This window comes from Hyaena hyaena, unplaced genomic scaffold (genome assembly GCF_003009895.1).
Source record: "Hyaena hyaena isolate Hyena2069 unplaced genomic scaffold, ASM300989v1 scaffold_203, whole genome shotgun sequence".
NCBI lineage: Eukaryota > Metazoa > Chordata > Mammalia > Carnivora > Hyaenidae > Hyaena > Hyaena hyaena.
In genome coordinates, this window is record NW_024080835.1 from 1,705,230 (window position 1) to 1,731,508 (window position 26,279).

General features: G+C 36.4%; 2 protein-coding genes and 1 pseudogene across 4 annotated transcripts in view; 2 read left to right on the forward strand and 1 right to left on the reverse strand.

Annotated features, from left to right (window-relative positions):
• Positions 1-21,233, reverse strand: part of SMC4 (structural maintenance of chromosomes 4) — a 43,746-nt gene extending 22,513 nt beyond the window's left edge. The window contains exons 1-8 of the mRNA XM_039241955.1: positions 20,923-21,233; positions 19,609-19,752; positions 18,575-18,753; positions 17,930-18,121; positions 16,260-16,436; positions 8,932-9,096; positions 8,547-8,674; positions 83-223 (exon numbers count right to left, since the gene is read on the reverse strand). Of these exons, the coding sequence (XP_039097886.1) occupies positions 83-223; positions 8,547-8,674; positions 8,932-9,096; positions 16,260-16,436; positions 17,930-18,121; positions 18,575-18,753; positions 19,609-19,747 (1,121 nt within the window). The 5' untranslated portion in view covers positions 19,748-19,752; positions 20,923-21,233. The remainder of the gene's footprint in view (positions 1-82; positions 224-8,546; positions 8,675-8,931; positions 9,097-16,259; positions 16,437-17,929; positions 18,122-18,574; positions 18,754-19,608; positions 19,753-20,922) is intronic.
• LOC120238288 lies at positions 7,347-7,664 on the forward strand (annotated as a pseudogene).
• Positions 21,234-21,438: 205 nt separating the features above from the next.
• Positions 21,439-26,279, forward strand: part of IFT80 (intraflagellar transport 80) — a 128,935-nt gene continuing 124,094 nt past the window's right edge. For all 3 annotated transcript variants that reach the window (XM_039241957.1, XM_039241958.1, XM_039241959.1), the window contains exon 1: positions 21,439-21,512. The gene's annotated coding sequence lies outside the window, so the exon portion shown is untranslated. The remainder of the gene's footprint in view (positions 21,513-26,279) is intronic.

A 26,279-nucleotide genomic window follows, 5' to 3' on the forward strand; every position in this document is an offset into this window, starting at 1 on the left:
ATATATCTATGTATATACATACACACACATAAAAACACGAATTCAACCTAAACACTTTTAGTACTTTCCAAAAGATTATTACTTTTCTACATCTTTTACAGCTTTACTCTTAGCTTTCATTTCATTTGACAGTATATTGCTCTTCTCATTAATTTCTTTGGTATCTTCATTAATCTTTTCCTTCTGAGTTTCCATTTCAGCAATTCGTTTCTGCAGATCATAACTAGAAGGAAAAAAAAAGAGATCCTAAAATGCCATTTCTAAAATTGTATAATAATTTTTAGTAAAATTAGTGGTTTCTAAAGTATTCTTAACTACAATCAATTTACAATTTATTACCCAGGGCTACAGGGTGAGACATAGGGGGTGCTGCATCACAGATCTAATTCAGGGTCAAAGCTAGAATTAGGAACAAAATAGGTTCCATATAGAGAAAACTAGACTGGCTATTACATGCATTATAGAGAACGTATGTGTAGAACTATTGAGTATGTTAATAAACACTTGTGAACCCACCTCCCAACTAAAGTAGAATATTTAAAGTCAACTTTGAGGCCTTTAGGGAATGGTGGCAGAGTAGGAAGATCAAGTTCACTTTGTCCCAAGGCTACAACTAGATAACACACTAATCAGTGTAAACCCAGAAAATGAGGAAGACTGGCCTAACACTCTCCACAGCTACATGTAGAGAAGAGGCCACACTAAAGAAGGTGGGAGAGTGGAGAAGTGGTTGGGGCTAAAGGGACCCATGGGACTGTCCTTGGGAGGGAGGGGTGCTGTGAGCATGAAAAAGGGAGAAAAACAGACCCTCACACCAAGAATCCCAGGTATGGAGAAGACAACTCCCCATTTGGCCTTGAAAACTAGAGGGGACTAATTTTGACTTAGAATCAGTGGGATTGTCACACCTGAACTTTAAAAATCAGATGGGAGGCTGAGAGGACAGAGACCCTGACCCTTAAAGAGACAGCACAACAAAAAGTCCCATGGAGATAGAGCACAGAAGCAACAGTTTGAAAGACTAGAGTATATGTGAAGCTTAGAGCATGTGCTGGAGGGGTAGGTATATTAAGGAGACTCTTCTAGGAACAAGAGAGCTGGAAGGCACCATTTTCTCCTCTATCTCCCAGCCTAGATACAGGCACATCTATGTGAACCAGTGCAGTGCCAATACTCTCCACCTATTTTGCAAAGAGTTTGCCCAACCTCCCCTCACCTCCCACCCAACTCTCTTGCAGTCCGGTCTGTCCCCTCTAGCATGCCCTTGGCCAGAGCCTATCCAAAGTGGTGCCACAAGCCTGGCAATGTGCAAGCAGCACAGACAGGAGCCAGCACTACTCCAAAGTGCCACCTGTCCTGAGGAGAGAGTAAGATAACCACACACACCTGTTTGACTGGCCTCAATAGTAGGTGGGGAGCAGTCACTTAGTCTGGCTGCAGGCCCTGCTCACCAATGAAAGCTTCTCAAAGGACAACAGGGAAAGTGTCCTGCACTTTGATGCTACTGCATCTCTAGCAAATGCCTGTCTGACTCCACTCAAGTGGCCCCCGACTGGCCCACTAACAACACGGAATAAACCTTGCCCAATAGGCAGAATGAGCCATTGCACAGGACTAGCCTGAAGGCAAATGCAGCTCAGCCACAATAGTGGGGTACATGCAACACACACAGAACATAACCCTTAGGTTCCAAGTTCTGGTGAACAGGGGACATTGCACTGCAAGACAACTACAGGACCTCTTCTTCATAAAGCCACTACTTTCAAAAGTAGAAGATGTAGCTGACTTTCTAACAGAGAAACACAGAGTTGGAAAAAATGAGGAGACACAGGAATATGTCCCAAATGAAAGGACATGACAGAATCACTTAAGACCGAAACAAAACCGAGATAAGCAATATGCCTGATAAAGTAATGGTCATAAAGATCCTAACTGGACTTGAGAAAAAGAAGCGAGGATCTCACTGAGACCATCAATAAAGAAACAGAAAACCTATTAAAAAAACACCAAAGATGGAGAGCTCAACAACTGAAACTGAAAATACACTAGGGACAATGAATAGTAGAATACAGGAAGCAGAAGGATCACTGACCTGGAAGACAGAGTAATAGAAGGCAATCAAATTGAAAAGGAGAAAAAAAATAGTAAATGAAGAGTCTTAGGGAACTCAGCAACAGCATCAAGTATAAGAACATTTACATCATATAGGGATCTCAGAAAAGGGGGCAGAAACTGCACTGGAGAAAGTAATAGTGAAAACTTTCTAGATTTGGGGTACAGAAATCTAGATCAAGGAAGCACAGAAAGCCCCTCAAAAATAAACCCAAGAAGGTGCCCACCAAGACACACAGTAATTAAAATAGGAAAAAGTAATGATAAAGAATTTTAAAATCAGCAAGAGAAAAATTATATAAAATGGAAATCCCATAAAGCTATTAGCAGATTTTTCAGCAGAAACTACAGACCAGAATGGAGTGGCTTGATATACTCAAAAAGTGCTGAAGGCAAAAACTGGCAGCCAAGAAAACTCTATCCAGCAAGACTATCATTTAGAACAGAAAAAGAGATAAGGAGTTTCCCAAACTTAATTAACAGAACTCATGACCACTAAATCAGCCTGACAAGAAATGTCAGTAAGAAAAGTATGAAGTACAAAAGCAGGAAATTAAGTATATCTATGAAAACCAGTCAAAGCATTCACAAAATAAAAGGATGTAAAGTATGACAGCATATACCCACAATGTGGCAGGAAAGGAGAAAAGAACGGGTGCACTTAAGTGACTATTAACTTAATAAAGGCTGCTATATGCATAAGATGTTATATATAAACTTACAGTAACCACAAATCAAACAAGTATGGGAAAAAGAGAGAGCGAGCGAGACATGGGAATCTAAGTATATTAATAAAGAAAGCTGGCAAGGCGCCTGGGTGGCTCAGTTGGTTAGGCGTCTGACTTCTGCTCAGGTCATGATCTCTCAGTTCATGGGTTGGAGCCCCACGTCGGGCTCTGTGCTGACTGCTAGCTCAGAGCCTGGAGCCTGCTTCAGATTCTGTTTCTCTCGCTCTCAGAAATAAAAACATTAAAAAAAAAGTCTACTAAAAAAAAAAAGCAAGCTGGAAAATCATGAGAAAGCAATAATAGAACTACAGAAACAACCATAAAACTAGTAATAAAATGGCAATAAGCATTTATCTGTCAAATAAGTACTTTGAATGTAAATGGACTACAGGCTCCCATCAAAAGACAGGGTGACAGAATGGATAAAAAAGTAAGACCTATCTAGATGTTGCCCACAGGAGACTCATTTCAAACCTAAAGACACAAGCAGATTGAACCTGAGGGGAGAGAAACGCATTTATCATTCAAGTGGAAGTGAAAAGAAAATGTTAGCAATACTTATAGCAAACAAAATAGACTTTAAAACAAAGACTGTAACAAGAGACAAAGAAGGACACTATATAATCCTACTAAAGGGAACAATCCAAGGAGAAGATAGAACAATTGCAAATACTTATGCATCCAACAGTAAGCACCCAAATACATAAAGCAACTGTTACCAAACATAAAGGAAGTAATGATGGTTATACAATAATAGTAGGATGGGGAGCTTAGGTGGCTCAGTTGGTTAAGCTTCCAACTTCAGCTCAGGTCATGATCTCACGGTTTGTGGGTTAGAACCCTGCGTTGGGCTCTGTGCTGACTGCCAGCTCAGAGCCTGGAGCTTGTTTCAGATTCTATGTCTCCCTCTCTCTCCCCGACCTCCCCTGCTCACACTGTCTCTCTCACAGGAAAAAAAAAAAAAAAAAAAAAAACCCCACAAAACATTACAAGAACAGTAGGAGCCTTTTAACAGCCCACTTACATCTATCCACTGATGTAAAAAAAAATCCACAAGGGAACAGTGGCTTTAAAAGATACATTGGACCAGATGGATCTAACAGATGTATTCCTAACATTCCATCCTAAAATAGCAGAAAACACTTTACAAGTGACACAGATCATTCTCCAGAAGACATCACATTTTAGGCCACAAAACAATCCTCAATAAATTAAAAAAGATAGAAGTCAGGCCATGCATCTTTTCAGACTACAACACTGTAAAACGAGAAACCAACCACAAGAAAAAAATCTGGAAAGAACATAAATACATGGAAGTTAAATAGCATTCATTAAACAATAAATGGGTAGACTGAGAAATCAGAGAATTAAAAAATACGTGAAGACAAATGAAAACACAATGGTTTCAACATCTTTGGGATTCAGCAAAAGTAGTTCTAAGAGGGAAGCTTAGAGCAATACAGATCTAGCTCAAGAAGCAGTAACAATCTCAAACAACTCCAAACTTAAAAAGAGCTAGAAAAGACCAGAAATCAGTAGAAGGAAATAATAAAGATAAGAATAGAAATAAACAAAATAGATCAATGTAAAAACAAACAGATCTATGAAATCAGGAGCTGACTCTTTGAGAAGATCAGTGAAACTGATAAGCTTTTAGCTAGATTTACCAAAGAGAGAGAGGACTCAAACATAATTAGAAATGAAAGAGGAGAAATAACAATTGCCACCAAGGAAATACAAAGGACTGTTCATAACATTATGAAAAAAATTATATGCCAACAAATTAGACAACCTGGAAGAAATAAATTCCTAGAAACATAACCTAAAACTGAAGCAGGAAGAAGTACAAAATTTGAACCAGACTGATTATGAGCCATAAAACTGAATCAGTAATTAACAATACCTCAGGAAATTAAAATGATAAAGTCCAGGATCAGACAGTTACATAGGTGAATTCTACCAAACACTTAAAGAAGAGTTAATACTTATTTTTCTCGAACTATTCCAAAACAAAAACAAAAAAAAAAAAAAGAGGGAAAGATTCCAAATACATTCTATGAGGCCAGCATTACACTGATCCCAAAACCAGATAAAGACACTACAAAAAAGAACTACAGGCTAAGATCTCTGATGAATATAGGTGCAAAAATGTACAACACATTATTAAGCAAACCAAATTCAACAATACATTTAAAAGTCATTCACTATGATCACGTGGGGTTTATTCCCACGATGCAAGGGTGGTTTAATATTTGAAAATTGACAGGATACATTACATGAAGAAAAAGGATAAAAAACCACATGAAAATTTCAATAGATGCAAAGAAAGCATGTGACAAAATACAACATCCATTCACGATAAAAATCCTCACCAACATAGTTCAATAAGGACCATGACTCAACACACATATACTTTATACTTTACATATAAGTAAAGGCCTTATATGAAAAACCCACAGCAAACATCTTTCTTACTCAATGAGGAAAAACTGAGGGCTTTTCCCCTAAGTTCAGCAAGTCCACTCTCACCACTTTTATTCAATATAGTACTGGAAGTCCTAACCACAGCAATCAGACAAGACAAAGAAGTAAAAGACATCCAAACTGGTAAGGAAGAAGTATAATTTTCATTATTTGCAGATGACATTATATACAGAAAATCTTAATAGACTCTACCAAGAAACTACTAGAAGTGACAAAAGAATTCAGTAAGATCAAAATCAATATACAAAAATTCATTGCATTTTTATGCACTAATAATGAAGCAGCAGAAAGACAGACTAAAAAAATCAATTTCATTTACAATGGCACTACAAAACAAAATATTTGGGAATAAAGTTTATCAAGGAAGTGAAAGACCTGTACTCTGAAAACTATAAAACTGATGAAAAAAACTGAAGATGACACAAACAAATGGAAAGAGATCTCCCATGTCCATGGACTGGAAGAATAAATACTGTGAAAATGTCCATACTACCCAAATCAATCTATAGATTTAATGTAATCCCTATCAAAATACCCACAGCATTTTTCAGAGTAGAATATTCCTAAAATTTGTATGGAACCAGAAAAGACTCCGAACAGCCAACAGAATCTTGAAAGAAAAAAAACAAAACTGGAGGTATCAGAATCCCAAGTTTCAAGATATATAACAAAGCTGTAGCAATCAAATCAGTATGGTACTGGAACAAAAAGAGACATCCATGAATGGAACTGAACAGAGAGCCCAGAAATAAATTACTGCTTATACGGTCAGTTTAATCTCTAACAACGGAGGCAAGAACATGCAATGGGAAAAAGACAGCATCAACAAACGGTACTGGGAAAAATGGACAGCTATGTGCAAAAGAATGAAACTGCATCACTTTCTTATACCATACACAAAAATGAACTCAAAGTGGATTAAAGGCCTAAAACCACAAAACTTTTAGATGAGAGCACAGGCAGTAATTTTTCTGACTTTGGCCGTAGCAACACTTTTCTAGGTATGTCTCCTGAAGGGAGGAAAGCAAAAGCAAAATTAAACTACTGGGAAGACATCAACATAAAAAGCTTCTGCACAAAAAAGGAAACAATCAACAAAAATTAAAGAGAACTTATTGAATGTGAGAAGATATTTGCAAATGACATATCTGATCAAGAGTTAGTATCCAAAAGAAAGAACTTCTACAAGGACTTATACCAATCACAACTAAAAAAAAACCCCTAACTAGACATAAACAGATTTCTCAAAAGACATCCAGATGCCAAAAGACACGTGAAAAGATGTTCAACATCATTTATCATCAGGGGAATGCAAATCAAAACCACAATGAGATATCAACCTCACACCTGTCAGAATGGCTAAAATCAAAACCACAAGAAATAACAATGTTGGCACAGATGTGGGATAAAAAGGAATACTCATGCACTATTGGTGGGAATGCAAACTTGGTGCAGCCACTGTGGAAAACAGTATGGAGATTCCTCAAAAATTGAAAACCAGAATTACCGTATGACCCAGTAATTCCACTACTGCAATTTACCCAAAGTATATGAAAACACAAATTTGGAAAGATATATGTACCTCTACGTTTATTGCACATCGAGCCAAACTATGGAAGCAGCCTAAATGTCCATCAATAGATGAATGGATAAAGATGTGGTGTATGTATACACAATGGAATATTACTCAGCCACAAAAAAGAATGAAAATGAAATCTTGCCATGTGTAACAACATAGATGGATCTAGAGAGTATAATATTAAATGAAATGTCAGAGAAAGATAAATATATGATTTCATGCATATGTGGAATTTAAGCAAACACAGAAAAAAAGATAAACCAAAAAAGAGATTCTTAACTATAGAGAACTGATGGTTACCCAGAAGGGAGGTGGGTGGAGGATGAGGTGAAGAGGATTAAAAGTATACTGATCATGAGGAGTAAAGAGTATAAAAATGTTCAATCAGAGAGCTGGACGTCTGGGTACCTTCGCTTTGCGTGCGACCAAAGAGTGATTTAAAAATGGGTGATGTTGAGTAAGGCAAGAAGACTTTTGTTCAGAAGTGTGCCCAGTGCCATACCATGGAAAAGGGAAGCAAGCACAAGACTGGACCAAATCTCCATGGTTTATTTGGACAAAAGACGGGTCAAGCCCCTGGACTTTCTTACACTGATGCCAACAAGAACAAAGGCATCACCTGGGGAGAGGAGACACAGACGGAGTATTTGGAGAATCCCAAGAAGTACATCCCAGGAACAAAAATGATCTTCACTGGCATTAAGAAGGCAGGGGAAAGAGCAGACTTGATAGCTTATCTCAAAAAAGCTACTAAGGAGTAATAGTTGGCTATTGCCTTATTTATTACAAAACAAAAAATGTCTCACGACTTTATGAGTACTGTATTTAAATTGATCTCATACACCAGAATTCAGATCATGAATGGCTGATAGAATATTTTGGACAGTTCTGGTTTAAATAAGATTGGCTTGTGGTTAAATGAATTAGCTTTTTGAACTTAGTTAATTCTGGTTCAGCAAATGCTGTTACTGTTTTCCCCTTCAAAAAATATGACTTGAACTGATTAGATGTTCAGCTTTTCAGAGATGGTAAATGCCATCTCTAAACTTATAGGAGATTTGTTTTATATTTAGATTTATATAACTAGTTATATTAATATATTTAAATACCGAGGAAATCCCTTTACTGTATCAGAACAGCAAGATTCAGCTGTGTTTCAAGTTGTGTTTGTTAGCCTGTTAAAGGCAAGGGTGGAAGATAAGCTGGCAATGTCCACTTTATCTTTTTAGTCTTAACTATGTCAATTTAATTAAAATTCCCTGTATTTAAAATGTTGCCTTTTGGCTTAATGAAAGGCATTTTAGTGTGGTTTATGTATAATAGAAAATAAAAGAATATTAATACTTCTCAAAAAAAAAACAAGTAACTGTTCAATCGAGTTTAAAATTGTTGAAGCACTACAGTATACACCTGAAACCAATATAATAGTATGTTAATTATACTGGAATTATAAACATAAAAATTAAAACAATTAAAAATTAAACCAATTACCATTAGTACTATGGTAAAAAATTAATTTAACATATTCATAACAAAGTAATTTTAAGAATTTTTTTCTACTTCAGTCTATTTTTCTGTAATACAGCAAAAAAAGAAAGGCTTAATGTTGGAAACTAATACAAATGATAAATTAATGTACTTACATGTAATACTGACAGACATGATTCTTTTTTCTAAATATTTCATTTTCCAAGGTAAGAAATTCAATGGCTATGTTTTTCTCTCCTTCTAAGGCATCCTTTTCCTTTTCCACCAGCTTAACTCTGTTTAACTACAAAAATTTAAAGTGTATGGATTATTCAAATATATTTCACAGATAGAGTCTGAATTTCAAATAGACCATTAGACAAAAATATCAACTATATTTATATAGCATTGCTGATTTAAAGGTCAATAAAAATATAAAATTCAATCTAAAACAGTAAAGATTATTCAATAAATGATTATAAATTTAATATTTGACTCAGTACGATTTGTTCAATCAGCAAAAACAGTTTGATCTGTAAGAACAGTCTATAGAAGATTCACCTTCTCTCCTCGGTGTTCATTTAATATTTCAACTCTCCGACACAAGATTTTAATAGGCTCATTTAGCCGTCCACAACCAATTATATCTTCTAAATATTCAAGCATACCCTCATCATGTTCAGTCTGGCCTTTTGGCTTCATCATAGCGATTTGTTCAACTTCCCCCTTAAAAATAAAAGTTGTATTACACATTCACTGTATATGCTACAATATTAAGTGAGAATTAGGAACAATTAACAAATCCAATACTAACAAACAAATGATATAAACCAGTAGCTTAAAGAGATTTAGTAAGATACAAATAAAAATGCTTTCTCCACTGATGTTCTTGAGAGTTTTCATTTTTCACGGGTGGTAAGAAATGTATATTTATACTCCCTTACATAAACTCTTACCAAATTATAATATTCATTCACGTAGACGTATACAGCCAAACAAAGAGTCCCGATCTTAAAATTTCATTCAATATATAAAAAAAATACAAGTATTAACATTTCTATAAGGCAAAACTCAGTAAGGTATTCATATGATCTGTAATTTGGCAACATTATCAATTGTTAGTAACATAATTATTTTTATTTTTTTTGTTGTTAGTAACATAATTAGAGCTCCTATTCTAAAATAAAGAATTTTCAAAAAGATCCTTCATGGCTTAACTGTAGTAGGAATCCTGTCCCAAAAAGGTGTATTCTCAAACTTCCTCTATAAACCTGGGGTTATGAGTTCCTCAAGTGCTAGAATTTAAAAGGATGTCTCAAACTTAATGTTCTAAAACTTTCTAAAAACAAGACCATTAAATAAAAAAGGAAATTAACTATTTCTCATGGTAATAAGACAAGATATCCAACTGACTGAAAACTAATGAAAGTTCCTGGTACATATGAAATCAGAAAACTTTTATTTGCAATCATTAATATAACATCTTTGAAGTGTGATTAAAATTCTTCGATCAACATTATATATTTGTATTTATGCAATTCAATTACAAACAGAAAAGAAGAAAAAAAAAAACCCCCACTATCAGTAACCTTCAAGGCTAACTGCTAGGCAGCCATTTAGATGCATGGTGGAGAAAATTTTGTCTGAACATGCTCAGGCAAAATGCTGCTACTTTACTTCACAGGAGTAGCTTGCTTGTGCTATTACAACACAAGAAAAGGAAGAGGCAAGTAGAAAAAAAAAATAGATGCCTTTATTTCAGAAAAAAAAAAAAATCAAGAAAAACACACAAAAAGCCTATTACTTCCTCAATGTAAATATTCAAAATATTTAAATATGAATAAACCTCAAAACCGTGGGGTATATCTTGTAAACGTAATGACAAAGAGTCAAAGCTACCAAAAGCTCCCAAATTAAAAAAAAAAGAAAAAAAAACAAAAACAAAAAACGCTTGGGGCTCCTGGCTGGCTGTTGGTAGAGCATGCAACTCTATCTCAGGGTTGTGAGTTCTAGCCCCATGTTGGTCATGAAGTATACTTAAAAAACATAGTAAAACAAAACAACAAAACACAAACACTGGCAACTGAGTGGCTCAATCGGTAAGCATCTGACTTTGGCTCAGGTCATGATCTCACGGTTCAGTTAGAGCCTGCTTCCGATCCTGACTCCCCCCCTTCTCTGCCCCTTTCCCACTCACTCACACACATTCTCTCAAAAATAAGCATTAAAAAACCCCACACCCAACAACAAAACCCCAAACCCAAAAACTCCAAACTTAAAACAGCTCACCTTAAATCTTGTCATTAAAAGGCATTAACTTTTAATATTTTTATATATTATCACTCTTCTGTAGTTTGAAAACACAACAGAATGTGATTATTAAAGACAAAGTAAAATGCTATCCAAAGAGCTTGTTTTTCCTCTATAAACTTCAGTTATGTATAAATTAGTGTTTCAAACTAAGTATTTAAACTATGTATTTACATATAACATTTTATTCTTTAATTATCATTTCCTTCCAAATGTTTGCAGTATTATTTTAAGTTGTAGACAGGAGTTAAGCCTAGAATAATGTCGAAAGTTTTGAATTATAACAGGGCAAACACAGTCATTGAAGAAGCAGAGTCTTATTCAAAGTTTTAAACTAGGGAGGGTTAAACAACAGCAACACTACTGACATTTAGGGCTGGATATTCTTTGTTGCAGGGAGCTATGCTGGGCATCACAGGATGTTTAATAGCATCTCTGACCTCTTACACACCAGATCCTAGTAGCATTCCCTCCATCCTCAGCTATTAACAATCCTAAGTGTCTCCAAACAATGACCAAAGTACCAGGGACAGAGATGCAAAACTACCCCCGCTGAGAACCACTGAGGTATTAGTTTAACTCTTTTGGGCTTATAATCCAAACAACAAAAAATATCTGACACTTGATATTACATCTGAGTCAAATGGACATAAAGTATTACTTATACATTTTTCAAATAGCCAGAAGTTAGGACTCAGTGTAGCAGTTTGCACTGACAAAAATATTCCTAAATGCATCGCACTTTTCCTGGCCGAATTACCTGCTCAGGGATGGAGTACCACCATTAGGAAACTGCCTAGATTTGGGTAAAGCAGAGTGGCTGCTTCTTTGGGTTACGTATTCCTCCTTAGTTAAAATGATGGATATACAGCTATGATTTCTTCATTCTAACAAGGTTGCATTTTTACATTTTTCATTCAGTCACGTTGAAAATAAAAATGCTTAAGGACATATTTGAACCAAAGTAGTTCCATTACAACTGCCACATAACATTCAGTTTTAGATTGCTATAATGGCACTCATTTTTATTTCAACCAGTAACTGTCAGATTCATACTACTGCTTCAACAAGCAATTAGAATATTTAGGCCTCTACCTATCTCTTGACTATTAAGGACTACTGTGGTATTCCAATTAAAAGCTGGAACCTTTCTTATGGCTCTGTTCCTTGATGTCCTTTGCCTGTCTTACCACCTGCTACCATTTGCTTTCTTCTTTTTCCATTTTGTATGATTTTATATATACTTTGTGACTTCACAGGTCTGTACCTGGAAGGCCCTTCTTTTTTTTTTTTGCACACCCTCCCTCCCAACCCCCTGGAAACATACCTATCCCAAGTGAAATTATATAAATAGTTTTAACTTCGGGCAATAAGCTCCATACATTTCAGAAAAAAATTTAAAGCCTCAAGCTAAATTTAAAGGTTAAGGCTCTAAAGCACAAATAACGGCAGCACGAAGACAGTTTCAAGTTACTGTCATGCTAGCATCTGAAGCCTGCAAAGTTTTACAGGCCTCCATAATTATCTCTAGTTTCTTAGCTTCAGTAGACTGAATACAGTTTTAAACATTTTTTTTGTTATTTACTACAAACTTCCTATGGTTTTAAATTACATTCATATCGTATTAGAGACATTAAGCAACCCTGTAAAATACCAACTATGATTTTTAAGAGTAACATAAAAATTGCAAATATATTTCAATATTGTAATACCAAGGGCTTACATCTTAACTTACTATAGTGGGTGACAAATAAGGATACTGTGATTCAGTTACACCATTCTTTGATAACCTAGTTTATAAAACATAGCTTAGAAATATGAGAAATAGTGATGCTCTTTATTCTTATTCGAATGAAATCAAATTTTAGTAAGCATGAACCACAAGAAACTCAAATACATAGCTACAATACAACTTTTTTTCCTAATAAGGCCTGAAGGATTCTTCTAATAAATGAGTATTTGCATTAAAACTAAATGGCCCAAAATTACTAGGCTTTGAAGTTTTATTTTGTTTTGATAATCTTTTTATTTTCTCTATTTTCCACTGTACTATATTATTGTCCTCACATCCTGCTAATAAATTTTATTCTCATTTGCTCTTTGTGAGCTATCAGAGGCCAACAAACCAAATGACTAAGGTTAGTATCTGCCTAAAATAAGTACATCAGTAAAGAAGGTAATGCTTTAGTGGGTGGGCTGCTTGATGTCCTGGTTGCTTAGGAGTAACTTCCTATTTTCTTTCAAGCTGAGGCTAGTGAATCAGACACTTTTGTATAACTTAGGTGCTACTGATATAGAGCTAAAAAATTCTTTTTGATATAGCACAGACTTATTTCTACAGGCTAAAAGACTATAACCCAAATAATTTGTATGACATGCCACCCTTAGGAAAAGTATATAGGAAGAAGGAAGAAGAAACACACCAGTAATTCAGACCTAGGTTAATCCCATTTCCAAATTACTAATTTGGAAAGTTACTAACAGGAGTATAGGTTCCTTTCTATTGACGTACTTTAGGCAGATACTAACCTTGGTGATTTGGTTTGTTGGCCTCTGGTAGCTCAAAGACATAGGAGAATAAATATTTATTAGCAGAATGTAGGAGAAAAAAAAAATCTTGGTTCCTATTTAAAGTTCTAATTCTGGTGTTATTATAATGAAGACAAAAAGTGTTATGAAGTTGAAAACTGACAAAACTAAAACTGCCTTAACACTTGAAGCTTTTAGGGGTTTGTAAAATCACTCCTGAAACAATTGTTAAATGTAATTTTGAACCATAATAAAAGCATGAAGGTTATCATTCTTTTAACTTTAACACTTAAAAAAGTTAACATTCTTTTAATTTTTAACATTTGGTGTATCCATTTAAACCTCATTTGTAAATCATAGTTACCATGAAATGCCATGGAGAGCTAATAAAACCCTACTTATTTTCACCAATAGTTATTACAATGTGACAAAGGCTCTCAAATTAAGGTATATATAAACAGGGACATGTATAAACATTAAAAGTACCATGGCCAGTTATAACATTAACACTTTCTGAAAGCATGTGTAAGTGCTGTCAAGAACAAGAAGCAGGGTTTAACCATCTCTAACATTCACAGCATCTTAGCACAGTGCCTCATTAGATATTCATTTGAATGGTCAACTAATGAAATTTAAAATGAATTCAAATACTAAAATGCCTACTTCAAGAAGCTACTAACCCAACTTAAACACTGTAAAAAATTTTATCCTTATGGGCTTCTAAAATTTAGGTGTTTTTTTTTTTTTTAAATTTGAGAGAGAGTCAGGGTGAGAGATTGTGTGGGGGGAGGGGGAGAGAGAGAATGAATCGTAAGCAGGCTGCATGCCCAGAGCAGAGCCCAACACAGGGCTTGGTCCCAGGACCTGGGATCATGACCTGCATCAACACTCAACCAAACTGAGCCACTCAGGTGCCCCAGATTTAGTGGTGTTTAATCTTAAAAATAAATTTTCACACTACTTTAGATTACTCAGGCTGTTAAATCACTGCCACTAGCCAAACATCTATACATTTTATTCAAAGAAATCATTTACGGTCTTGTTATTATGATGTCTCCAAGTTCCCAGCCTCCCAAATCCCAGCTATTTTTTTTAAGGGAGAGGTTATTAACTAGGAGAAATATAATAAAAAACCATATTCTTACTTACCTTCAACGGCTTTAAACCTAGTTCAAGAGTCTAAGCTTTTGGTAAGGAACTAAATAAAAATCTACAGAAAACACTGCCACGTTCCCTCAGACTTTTAAATAGGGCATCATTAGTTCTAATAGTCCAATCCCTGTTTCTTTTTCCTAACAGATGAATTCCTAAGGTTCCTATCTGTAAGCTTAATTAAATGGAAATGAATGTTGCTCGGGAAGTAAGTTTACTTTGACATTAAAAATGTCTTAAACAATTTGTTAAAATGATACAAGAAGGTTGAAATTACTATGACAAAATGATTTAAGCATTCTACATACTTCAGAGGCACATGTTTAACATAAAGTTGACAATTTAAAAATTACTGTTTTTTTTTTTTTACTTTATTTAGCTTCCTTTATTACTGAATTATGTACAGAAAGGCTGCACCAAGGGAAAAAAAAATTTACCCTTACAAGGGTTAAAATGCAGTCCACTTTATTTTGAGGAGTCTTGGCACAGGTGTAAAATTTTGTCCCATTATCCCAGGATAGTAAATAGCATATAAACAAAAAGTAAACAGGAGTATAGGTTCCTGCAAAATGGTAGTATCAAATACAGTATTATAGAGCAAAATAACTTTTAATCCACAGTTAACCAAACCAAATCCCAGAATATGAAGGTCCATAAAACAGTTAAATTTGATTAAACACACATAGCTTTAATTCCACATTTATGTAAACTCAAATTGTTTAGAAATATATCTGCAGCTGATTTTCCCCAACATTCATTTTCAAATAAGTCTGGGTTACAGAAGTATTACAAATGCACTGTGCCTGGTAACAAAAGACATTAATATAAGTCATTCCAGAGTAAGAGAACTGATTGAGAACACGCAGTTATCCTAACGAAACTTTTAGTATCAAATCAAAATTCTTAGCTTACTTTAAAATCAGTAACATAAGACATTAAGTAATATCAGCAGCGATTTTATATCACAATATAGGTTTGCTTTTATTATGCTTTTGAGAAATTCTAGATAAAACACAGGAAAAGAAAGTAGTTTCCAATCAAAGAGGAATTTTAACGTATCTGATAAAGTGATATTTTACACTGATAACTTTTTTTTTTAAAGGTAAGAGAGAAGAAAAAGTATTCTTACCAAGTAAGGCTGGTAAAACAGATTAATAAAGAACACAGGGTTTCTGATAAGATTCAACTTAACACCAGGTACTTAGTTTTATATCACTTAAAAAAGACTTCAAGAGTTGTGATACTTCAGAATGAAATGTCAGTTGCTTTCTGATCTCAATATTTAGTGGTTCAAGTAGGCCATTCTAACCAAAACAAAAACCAGCTTGGGTAAGCTTTTAGTTAACCATTGTAGGTGTTAAAAAAAAAAAAAAAATTAGTAAGGCGCTCAAACTAAAATTGTCAAACACTAAGTGTACAGTTTTTCCCCATGTTTTTGCTATTTAATATTAATAGAGATAAAAACAAAATTAAAGGACTATAAAGATAATGAATCTCATTTAAAATGTTATCTTAAAGGAAAATACAAACAGTAACAACAAATAGCTGTTATATCCCTGTCACGCTAAAGCAGCACAATAATATTGGTGTTTAATATTTATTTCACTACGCCAATATTTACGTGCTGCTAGAGCGGAACAAGTATGTCAGTCCATCCAAACATAAAATGTGCATCTTACAGTAAAAATAATTTTGAATGAATTTCCTTAAGTTTCTAGAGCAGCAAATAATGATTCGCATCTTGACTGTAGTATGTAAACCATGATGTGCTGCTACAGTACTTTAAGGCCTCAAAAAATACAGGATTCATCCAATAGGGGGATACCCCTCTAAACTTCATTGAAAAACGGTAATAAGAATAAGAATAAGAAGATGTCTAGAGTCTTTAATAAACTTACCTGTAAGATTAAAAATCTATTATGGTCCAAGTCAATTCCATGGCTTCGAAGAAGATTTCCAACATCCTTAAACGTTGTCTTCTTTCCACTTATATGATAAACAGAAGTATTATCTCTGTAGGCAGTTCTGGATACATAGAAATTACTGTTAGGAATGACTTCATAATCATCCCCTTCCTGTTTTGCGGAAAAACAAAACCAGAAAGCAATTGTTAGTATTAAGTCACAGGTCTGTACCAAATTTCACTCTTCATATTGAAACTAATTCTATGGATTAAAAACTTAAATTGAACATGCACATAAACAACCAGTTATTTCTCAGAAATAACCCTCTTAGCAAAGAATAGTTTCCAAGTTGTTTGATCCCTCTCCTTGTAGATCATAAAAACCAAAAAGCCAAACAAACAGAAACAAAACAAAAAACCCACTTCCAAACAAGCCTAAAACTCTATTATGACTCAGAAAAGAGTATTTGAAGGAGAACAAGAATCTCACCGTATCTGAAATAAACTAACTCCAATTATTAAAACGTGTTGACAGATTAAATTACTAGTCCATTTAGAAAAGCTGTAAGAGATGATCCAAAGAAAGGAAGGTAGTAAGCATAAGTTGGCTTAGCTTTTTTGGTTTTTCCTTTTGTAAACAGTATGCCATTGGAAGGTATAAACAACTGCAATTGACAACTACATTCCCCCAATTTTTAAAAAATCAAATGGATTTTAAAAAATGAAGTGCATATTTACTTTGATAGTAAAACTTGCTTTCCCATTTTTGAAATTATGGCTTTTAAAATTTACATGAAACAGAACATAATTATAATAATAGGCAATGAAATCAAACCTGATTTAGTGGCAATCTATTTTCCAACCTAAATTGTACAATAGAAAAGCACTACGAAACAAAATTAATATAGATACCACCATGTAAATTTAATTAAAGCCCTTTATATTAAAATAACATCTAAATTACAAAACTTAGAAGCCAAGTCACATCCCTGCTTCATTATGGAGTTTTCGGTATTTTTAGGTTCCAATTAGTCATTTTTAAGCCATGAGTTTCCAAAGTTAATTATTAAACAGACGAGTAAAAAACAATACCAACAGAACCATGTAGATAATATAGACATTTTACCTAAAATTGTTTCCTTTTCTAGGAAACAAATATATTCATCCTTCCCGTTTTAAAGGCAGTTTAAAGTGAACCAGAACGCTTTCACATTACAGACACACAGGACTACTCATATTAATTAAAGTAATGGAGATGGTAAAATTAGTCATCAGTTACATTTTTAAGTTTAGGTAATTTATCTGAAAGCAATAAAACCGGAACTTTAAAAAAATGAACCCAAAATTTATAGTGAAAGAATGCCTATGTTGGCACTCAAGATACTAAAAACTGCTCCATGTTTTATTCTAAACTAGCTACTAGGAGCTACCTATAATTCATTGTCCTGGCTGAAAATTTTAATATTTTAACGGCTGCCACCACCACTACTCAGAAAGAAAATATAATCTTGGAAGTAATGAAATCAGTATTCATCCGTTCTGCTTTAACCATACACTAATTTTTAAAAGCCTATTTAAGCCAAAAATAATAAATGTGCAATCTATGGAAATCCGGTGTTCCGTAGTTGAGGCTGTAAATAATTAAAACAGTCAGAAGTCCCTTACCTTATCAATTATCTTCTGAAAATGAACTTCTACAGTACAACTCTGAATATCTTTGTGTTCATCAGAATTGTGTATAAGCACTGAAAGTTTTTTAGATCTTATTTTTTGTGCTCGATAGCCAAACACAAAAAGCATAGAATCAATAACATTGGATTTGCCACTGCCATTTGGGCCAATAATACAGGAAAAACGCTGCATAAAAAGAACAGAAAATAATTAAAGTGAACTTAAAGAAAAGGTCATACTATACTGATTTTAATTTAAACCACTTGCCTTTTTTACTTGCACCAAAACTATTAACTATTTAAAAGTTTTCATTTCAACTTGTTTATTTATATCATAGTCTCCTCTATCACAAGCTTTAACACTTTAAATAAGACGTAATTATAGCTTTTTTTTTTTTAACAAAATCCATTCTAATAGAGAAAATAAAATAGTTCCTTCAAGCAAAAAACTCACCAATTCTACTCAGTGAGGAAAACTTAACAGCTAAAGAGGTACCAAACATAACCAGGATAAACAAAAACCAATTTCAGTTGTTAAAAACACAGGAAACATACCATGTGTTATCAATCAGGAGAAATATGATAAAAAGTGAAATATACACTCTATACTATTAATAGTTATTTAAAAATGGTCAAATACCTTATGAAAAGGTCCCAGAATTTTTTCCCCAGCATAGGATTTGAAGTTCTGGTTTACAATATGAGTTATCATTAGCCGAGGAGCTCCAGCTTCATTGGCCATTGCTGGAGGCGGGGGAGGAGGGATGCTATTCAAAATCTCTTCTAAACTTCTATTATCAATTTCCTCACTTGGTGTCTCTAAGTCAGTCAAAGGAAAGGGAAGGCAAGGGGGGAAAAAGCCTGTATTAGTGCAATTAGTTCAGGGGACTACTGCCTGCTAATCTTCGGGGAAATGTTACTTATGAAACACTCTAAATGTATTATACTAAAGTCAGGAGGAATGAGAATTTCAGCTTAGTTTTACATAAAAATAAATTTTTAAAGGAAACGCCACCAGTCACAAAATCCTACAAAAACATATCTCTTAAGAGGCAAAACATTACAACACAAAGCAAATCTGGGAAAACCACAACAACTCGATTCTCTGTTCCGCGCCTAAACAGGTGGTTAAATTCTAAGGTTCTAAATCCAACTTTCTCCTATCTCTGAGCACCAGAAACCTTCACTTTGGACTCTCAAAGAGCTCAAGCGGCACTGTCAGAGGGGCTTCCTAAAGTCATACAATTCCTCTACTCGCAAAAGCTACAGTAGTTTCGAGTAAAAATTACCATCATCTCTTTAAACGCAATTTAAGACCCAGGAGGTTAAGTTAGCGTCAAACAACTTTTAACATACAATAAAGTGAATTCTGTCCGGGAAAAAGTCCACTAGCTATTGGCTGACCAAACCGACTTCCGCGGAAATAAAAGAAATTCTTAAGGGCAGCCACGTACTTGCCCCAATCCCCTCCAGCACCATTACAGCAAAATTGCACGGCGACTCCAATCTCTGAAAATCCCACCAGCTTTCTTGAGCGGCTCCTCTTGACCTACAGACGTCAACTCCGCAGACCCTTACCTCCGCGCCCCCAAACACCAGCCATTCCCGGGTTGGGCGCGGACCCACCCGGGTCTCCCAGCGAGCTTTTCCTGCGAGTCGCCGCGGGGTACTCACCTGCGGTAGCAGGGGCCGGGCTGCCAGCGCGGCCCGGCGGGGGTTCTGGCTCCGCGTCGCTACTGGCGCCGTCCGGGGACTGCGGCGGCTCTTCTCTTCTGCGCCGGGCGGTGGAAGGCTGGGTGCCTTTACGGGGCATGGTCGCTGGGGCCGGGGGAGAGCCGGGAGCAAGTCAGCCCGCCCGGCTGCAGGACCGGGCCGGTACATTCCGCGCCGGCCTCCGCACTGGGACTGGACTCAGTCCCGTCCCGTCCCCACCCCACCCCACCCCACCCCACCCGGGAGAAAACCCCGTCCATCCGTTCCCGAGGGCCCCGTTTAAAAATCCCCGCCCGACGCCGGCCGGTGCTCGGTAAAGAAGGCATATAAAACCCAACTGCCAAAAAGGCGGGATTCGATTTCTTATGTCCGAAGCAAGTGGGAAAACCTAGACGGGCTTGGTAATCAAGCAAGGACAGAGCTGCTTAAGTTCTTTTTATTTTCCTAATGCCTCCCCTCTCCCGTCCTTCCACAGTATAGGGGTATGAGAATATTTTCCTTTGATTTCCGAACGAAATATTTCCTATACTCCAGTTATTTATTGATATTCCCACGCTCCCGGGGCTAGGGAAGCAAGCGCACAGACTTTGTGAGAGTTCCGTGAGCTTTAGGTTTGAGGGACTATCAGCTCTCCGTAGGGTGCCTAAGACTAACGGGCGACTCGCCGCCCACTTTCCCCGCCATTTAGTTCTCGGCGCCGTTGACGGCCCGGGGGCTTCCAGGTCTCCTCGCCACCGTCCGACCCGAAAAGGCGGCCGGAGACCGGGGTGGACCACTCTCAACTTCCAAGTCGGACACAGGCAGCGCCCGCTCCAGTTCAGTCACCTTGGGGTGGCGGGGTTTGTCCCTTCGGGGCCCGCTGCGGAATCTCGTTGGGCAATAAACTACAAAAGGTCACCAGTAAGGGCTCCGACCCGGTGATTAGTCCCTCGGGAGAAGAGAGGTCAGGGGCCAGGGACACGGGAGACGCCCTTTCCCCGACAGAGACCAGGATTTCTGAGAGGAGATCCGCAAGGCTTAGAGTCCGCGGAGCCCCGCACCCCCGCCGAGAGACGCTTAAGTAGCTCAGAGAAGTGGCGCCCGCGCGAAGCGCGCGGGAGCCCCGACTGCCGGGAGGCGGCCGAGGGGGGAGGGGTGACAGCGAGAGAAATCTCCCGGCGGCAGCCTCAGCCCAGACTTCGGCTGCTCCAGCTCAAGGCCTCTACTTTCCAGGCGCCCGCAGACGGGGCAGGAAGTAAGAACGTGACAACCTGATCAGGAAGAGAAGTACTTTACCTGCGGGACAGCCCAGTCAGACCAAAGCTGGAAACCGTTGTACGGCACCCCCGCTCCTACCGGTGTTTCGGCTCCGGGTCCTTCACTCGAAAATGGCGCCTAAAATACAAACTCGAACGGAAATTCGTTACAAATGCGCGCAATGCTTTCTGGGAATCACTAATTTGAAAAAAATGCGGCGACTACCACCGCCATCTTCTGGTCGCTTACACGCCTGCGTGAACCCCTGGCGGAACCCTTGCGGTCGGAGACGTTTCTAAATGAAAATGCGGGGCGAAACACTTTTGCCTGAGGCCTACGGCAACAGTACTCTTATAAAAATATTAAAAAAAAAGCAATCTGGAGAATTTTAAACAAGAGGGAAAAAAACAGTAGAGCTCCACCCCCTAGGGGGAGTGGGGGCACAGCCGTCCCCTAACGTCCCTTAAAGAGAGGGCGGGCTCGGGTGACCCGCGGCTCTGTAGTATCGCGAGAAGAGGGAGTGTGCGTAGCTCTTAGTAATCACTATGGTGACAGGGAGGTCGGGAGGCTTCTTGGTAACTGGTCCTAGCTCTGTGGGAACAATCGCCACTGCTTTCCTGCAACTTAAGGTAAATCTCTTCACCTCGGGACTTGGTGAAGAAGGGGTTTGAAAATTGTGGCCATCAGTGGATCCCACTATACCTGCTTTAATAGTGTATGCGGCATTAGGGCATCAGCTATTTTCCGTCTCCCTGGAAGCAGTGGGACTCTGGACGCAGCTTTTGGGATGCGAAGCAGGAAGCCCAGAGTTTGGAGGGAGTAGAAGGACAAGAACAGAAAAACCTGGGTTGGTGAATGATGGTATAGTGTACACGTGAAAAGCAAAATAATTTAGAATTTATGGGTGTTAGGTCATTAGTGTCTCTAGCGGAAAGGAGATTTCGGGCTTTGAAAATCATTTGAAAGATTTCGTAATGGAAGAAGTGATTTGTTGGTGTCATCTGATTGTCTTTATGAGAAAATTATTAAATATTTAATATTTAATAAATAACTTATCAAACAACTTTTGAATGCTTTGAACTGTATAAGGTATAATCAGGATTGTTAGGCAGGTATTCCTGTTCCTAGAGAATTTAGTTTTGTTAGTCCATTTTTAACCTGGAGCCTGTGGCCCTGGTGGTAAGGTAATTGAGATTCAGTGGAGTTCCTAACACTTCCCCGGCTCCCCGCTGAAACTGTATGCGGAATTCCGTGTGTTTGTGCATTGTTCTGGGGAGTTAGTTTTCCCGGCACTTTATTCAGATTCTCAAACGTGGTCCTAATCCCCCGTTATGTTAAGCACTGGTTGATTTGACTACCTCCAATAAGTATTTATTCAGCGATGCATATGTAGTTGACATTAAGGACTGGGAGCCCTTTTTCAAAACCCCTTTAACCTTTGCATATCTAGGGGTGGCATAGTGAAGCACTGATAAGTCTGCTTTATGAATGAATTTACATTAGCATTCTAAGTATTATAAGTCTGGCCCCAGAAGCATTATTATGTCAGGTTCAGTGATTTTCTAGAGGGGTGTGGAAGACACACCCTGCCAACTGTAGTAATTTGGTGAGGTTCAGAGAGACTGGTGTGGTTTGCAGGAGTATTGACTCCATACTATGTAATATGCCTTTAAAATTGAAAAAAAAAAAAAGCATTGTTATCTTACAATAATAACTATATACAATAAAACTCAATAAAAACTTTTGGCTGTTGGTTATATCAAGAAAATGTAATGATTCTCTTTGAAAGCTTCTGTAATCATATGGATTTTTGAAATTTGTAAAATATTACAAAACCTGAGTTGGAGAGATCAACCATGAAAAAAAAAAAAAACTAGACAAAAATTGAGTGGTGTATAAGGGTCACAGATCATAAGATAGCAGTAGAAAGATGTAACGTAAAAAAATCCCGAATCCCATAATTTTTTAGCTACGTGCTTGGATAATTTACTCAATTTATCAGTCTCTTTGGGACTATTTATTATGAAATCAGCATATAATGCCCACCTCCTAGGACTGTTTATAATTGTCTCTAACACATATGGTGTAAGCATTTGATATTACTGTGTTTATAATAACTGACCTTATTAGGGCATGTGCTAAGGATGAATAATGGGATGTCAAGTTGGAAGGTTGGCTTATGAAAGGCCTTGAAAGCCAGATTGAGGATGGTAGATATGATATGGAGGAAACACCTATTAGAAAATGTTTGAGCTAAGGAATGACTTGGTAAAAAAGAAAAAAAAAACCAGTTATATGAGATGTGTTAGAAAAAAGACTTAGATCAGGCATAGCTTTCTTAAGTTATTACTGTATAGTCCCCCATGTGGAAGGTGAAAAGTACGTACACAGTAGAATGGAAAAATTCCAGGCACTTTTGGGAGGAAAAATATATAGCTTTTTAGTTTTTAATGGTTAAGAGTTTAAACACGTAAAGCTAATCAGATATTATTCTTTGTTGGCAATCCCTGAATTAATGATGAGGGGATAGAAATAAAAACAAGTTAGAGATAATTCCTGGTTTTATTTTCTTTGATGATTGCTATAAATAACAGTAAGTCTTAATGACAGATAAGAAAGAAATGTTACTTCAATAAGTCAATCAAGTTACCAATAGCTTTAGATTGAGTCGAACCTAACCATGCTTCACTCAGAACAAGTATTTTTAAAACATATTTAAGCCAGTTTGTATAATGTAGAAAAGACAAAAATGTAGAAAACAGCTACAGAGTAGACTTAAATCTAAAGTGAAAGTAGGACGCTTAAAACAAGTGAAGAAGTGATTTGAGAAGAGATTAGAGTCACAAGAAAAAAAGATTGATCCCTTGTAATACTTTGGATACTTCTCATGAAATTAACAGAGTTAAATTATAAAAAGAAGCTGGTCAGATTGGGATGGACTAATTTATAGTCATTTGGGAAAGTAAACCAAGTCTCATCTTTCTGATCCCAAATCATGTACTAACAACCATTATGTGTAATTTCAGGCAGTCTGAGAACAGAACCCTCCGTTTTTACATTTTAAAAGTGAAACTGTACCACATAGGAAGAAATAAGAGTAAATTAAAAGAGAAAAATTAGAATTAGAATTCAAATCCACATTTTCCATTCTTTAAATGCACAGTTAAGTTTTGTCGTCATCATCATATGTTTTTGGGGGCTCCTGGTTGGCTCAGTTGCTTAGGCACCCGACTCTTGATTTTGGCTCAGGTCATGATCTCAGGGTGGGAGGAGGGGAGAATTGAGTCCTGCTTAAGATTCTCTCTTTCCTTCTCCTTCTGCCCTTCCCCATTTCATCCTCTTCCTTTCTCTGTCTCTTCCCACCCCACAAAAAAAGAAAAAATGTTATTTGTCTGTCTTCTAATGTGGTTTCAACATTCATAATGTCTGTTATTAGATTTGTGGATAAATCTTTAAGAATATTTTAAAATATTAATCAGGTTTTAGTTAATTATAAATATTTGGATTAATTAGATATTAACTAATAAATAAAAGTGATAAATAAACATGATCTTATGTAAGTAATGAATAAATACTTAGAGAATATTGTTCAAGATTAATAAATTGATTGGGCCTGGCCAACTCCATTGGTGGAACGTGTGACTCTTAACCTCCGGGTAGTGGGTTCAGCCCCATGTTGGGTGTCGAGATTACTTAAAAATAAAATCTTTAAAAAAGAAAGATTAATAAATTGACTTATAACAGCATAGATAGTAGTGAATATTCCTCTTGATAATATAATGTTATACATTTACATATTATACATTTTATATGTGACACATATGCATCTGTATAATATGCATATGTATGTGTAAGTGTGTATATATATACACATACTTTATACATTATATATTAGTACATGAATGTTATTGAAATTCTCACCTATCTTAACACAAAAAAAAAGGAAGTGAAAAAGTGAAATAGTTTTCTAGGAAAAGACTGTTTTGAAAAATGACCTTGCTTTTATTCATGTAGGTTGGAATTAGGAAAGATATATCCAGTAGGCAGCAGAGAAAGAGAATACAGCTTAGGGAAGAAAATAGGATGAGACCGTACTATATGAATGGTTGAAACAAAAATAGATTAGTTTTTTAATCTAATAAATAAATCTAGTAAATAAAGAGAGAATACCACCAAAAACTGTCCCTTCTTAGAATCTAGAAAGAAATAATTATTGTAATGTCTCAGGATTTTAGATTTTAGGTAATAGGAAACCTAAATTGTCTTGAGAAAAATAAATTGGCTTCCATAATCAAAAAGTCAGGTGAGTGTCACTGGATTCAGTGTTCAAATAAGGACACAGGATTTCTTTGCTCTACTTTGCATTCCATTGTCTTGGTGTTCCTCTTGTATAGTGGTCTCTGGCACCTCCAGGCCCTTCCCTTGGTGTGGTAAGATGGCTATGGTAACTCCAGCCTCAGATCTTCTAAAATTAAAGACCAGGGGTAAGGAGAGTTTTTCTTCCCCATCATTTATTTGAATAAAAGTCTTGGGCCACCTGTGAAACAGTCTCTGTGCAAAGGGAATGGAATGTTCTAATTGGCTTAAGTCTCTCTAATGCTGGCTTCATTGAAGCCACATGGGCTAAACGTGGGGAAGTGGGTAGTCCAAGGAGCACAATTCTTTGTAGCTAGGAAAAGGGTGAATATGTGTAGAGTGTATTCACTTTTCACTATGAATAGGTAACAATAATTTAGTTCTTTCTATGTTCCAGGCACTTTACTGGATGTTTTATATACATTTAATCATAACCAACCTGTGAAGTAGGTATTATTACCCTATTTTATATAAGGAAGAAAATGGAATACAGTATCTGGAAGATCAGTAGATAAAACTTACAATAAGAAGAGGGCCAAGTGCAGTAGAGACTTTAAAGAGAATGAGAATGGTGATCCTATGAAAAAAATTATTAGTTTTTTTTCCAAATGCAGAAATGCATAAAAAAAACTGGGCCATCATCCAATCAGATAATCCTGTGCTAAATATATAAATGTACAGACAAATAAAATACTATGAACACGGTAAAAACTTTAAATAGTACACAAACAGAAAATGACCATTAATAGCTCCTTTTTCATCCCAGTGTCCCTACCCTCACAAAGGTCTCTTTTGTCTTGCTCATCTTCCTAGAAAAATGTTTTAAAATCCACTAGCTTAATATATATCCCTTTTTATTTACACAAAAAGTGCACTCTGTAATACTGCTAACTTTCCTTTTGTCATTTAACATTATAGACATCTTTATCAAAACATTACAGATTCGATACACGCAGATTCATCTCATTTTTTAAATAGTTGCACAGCACTTTAACATATTGTGACTGTGATTCTTTTACGCTAGTTGGTGAATTAAAAGG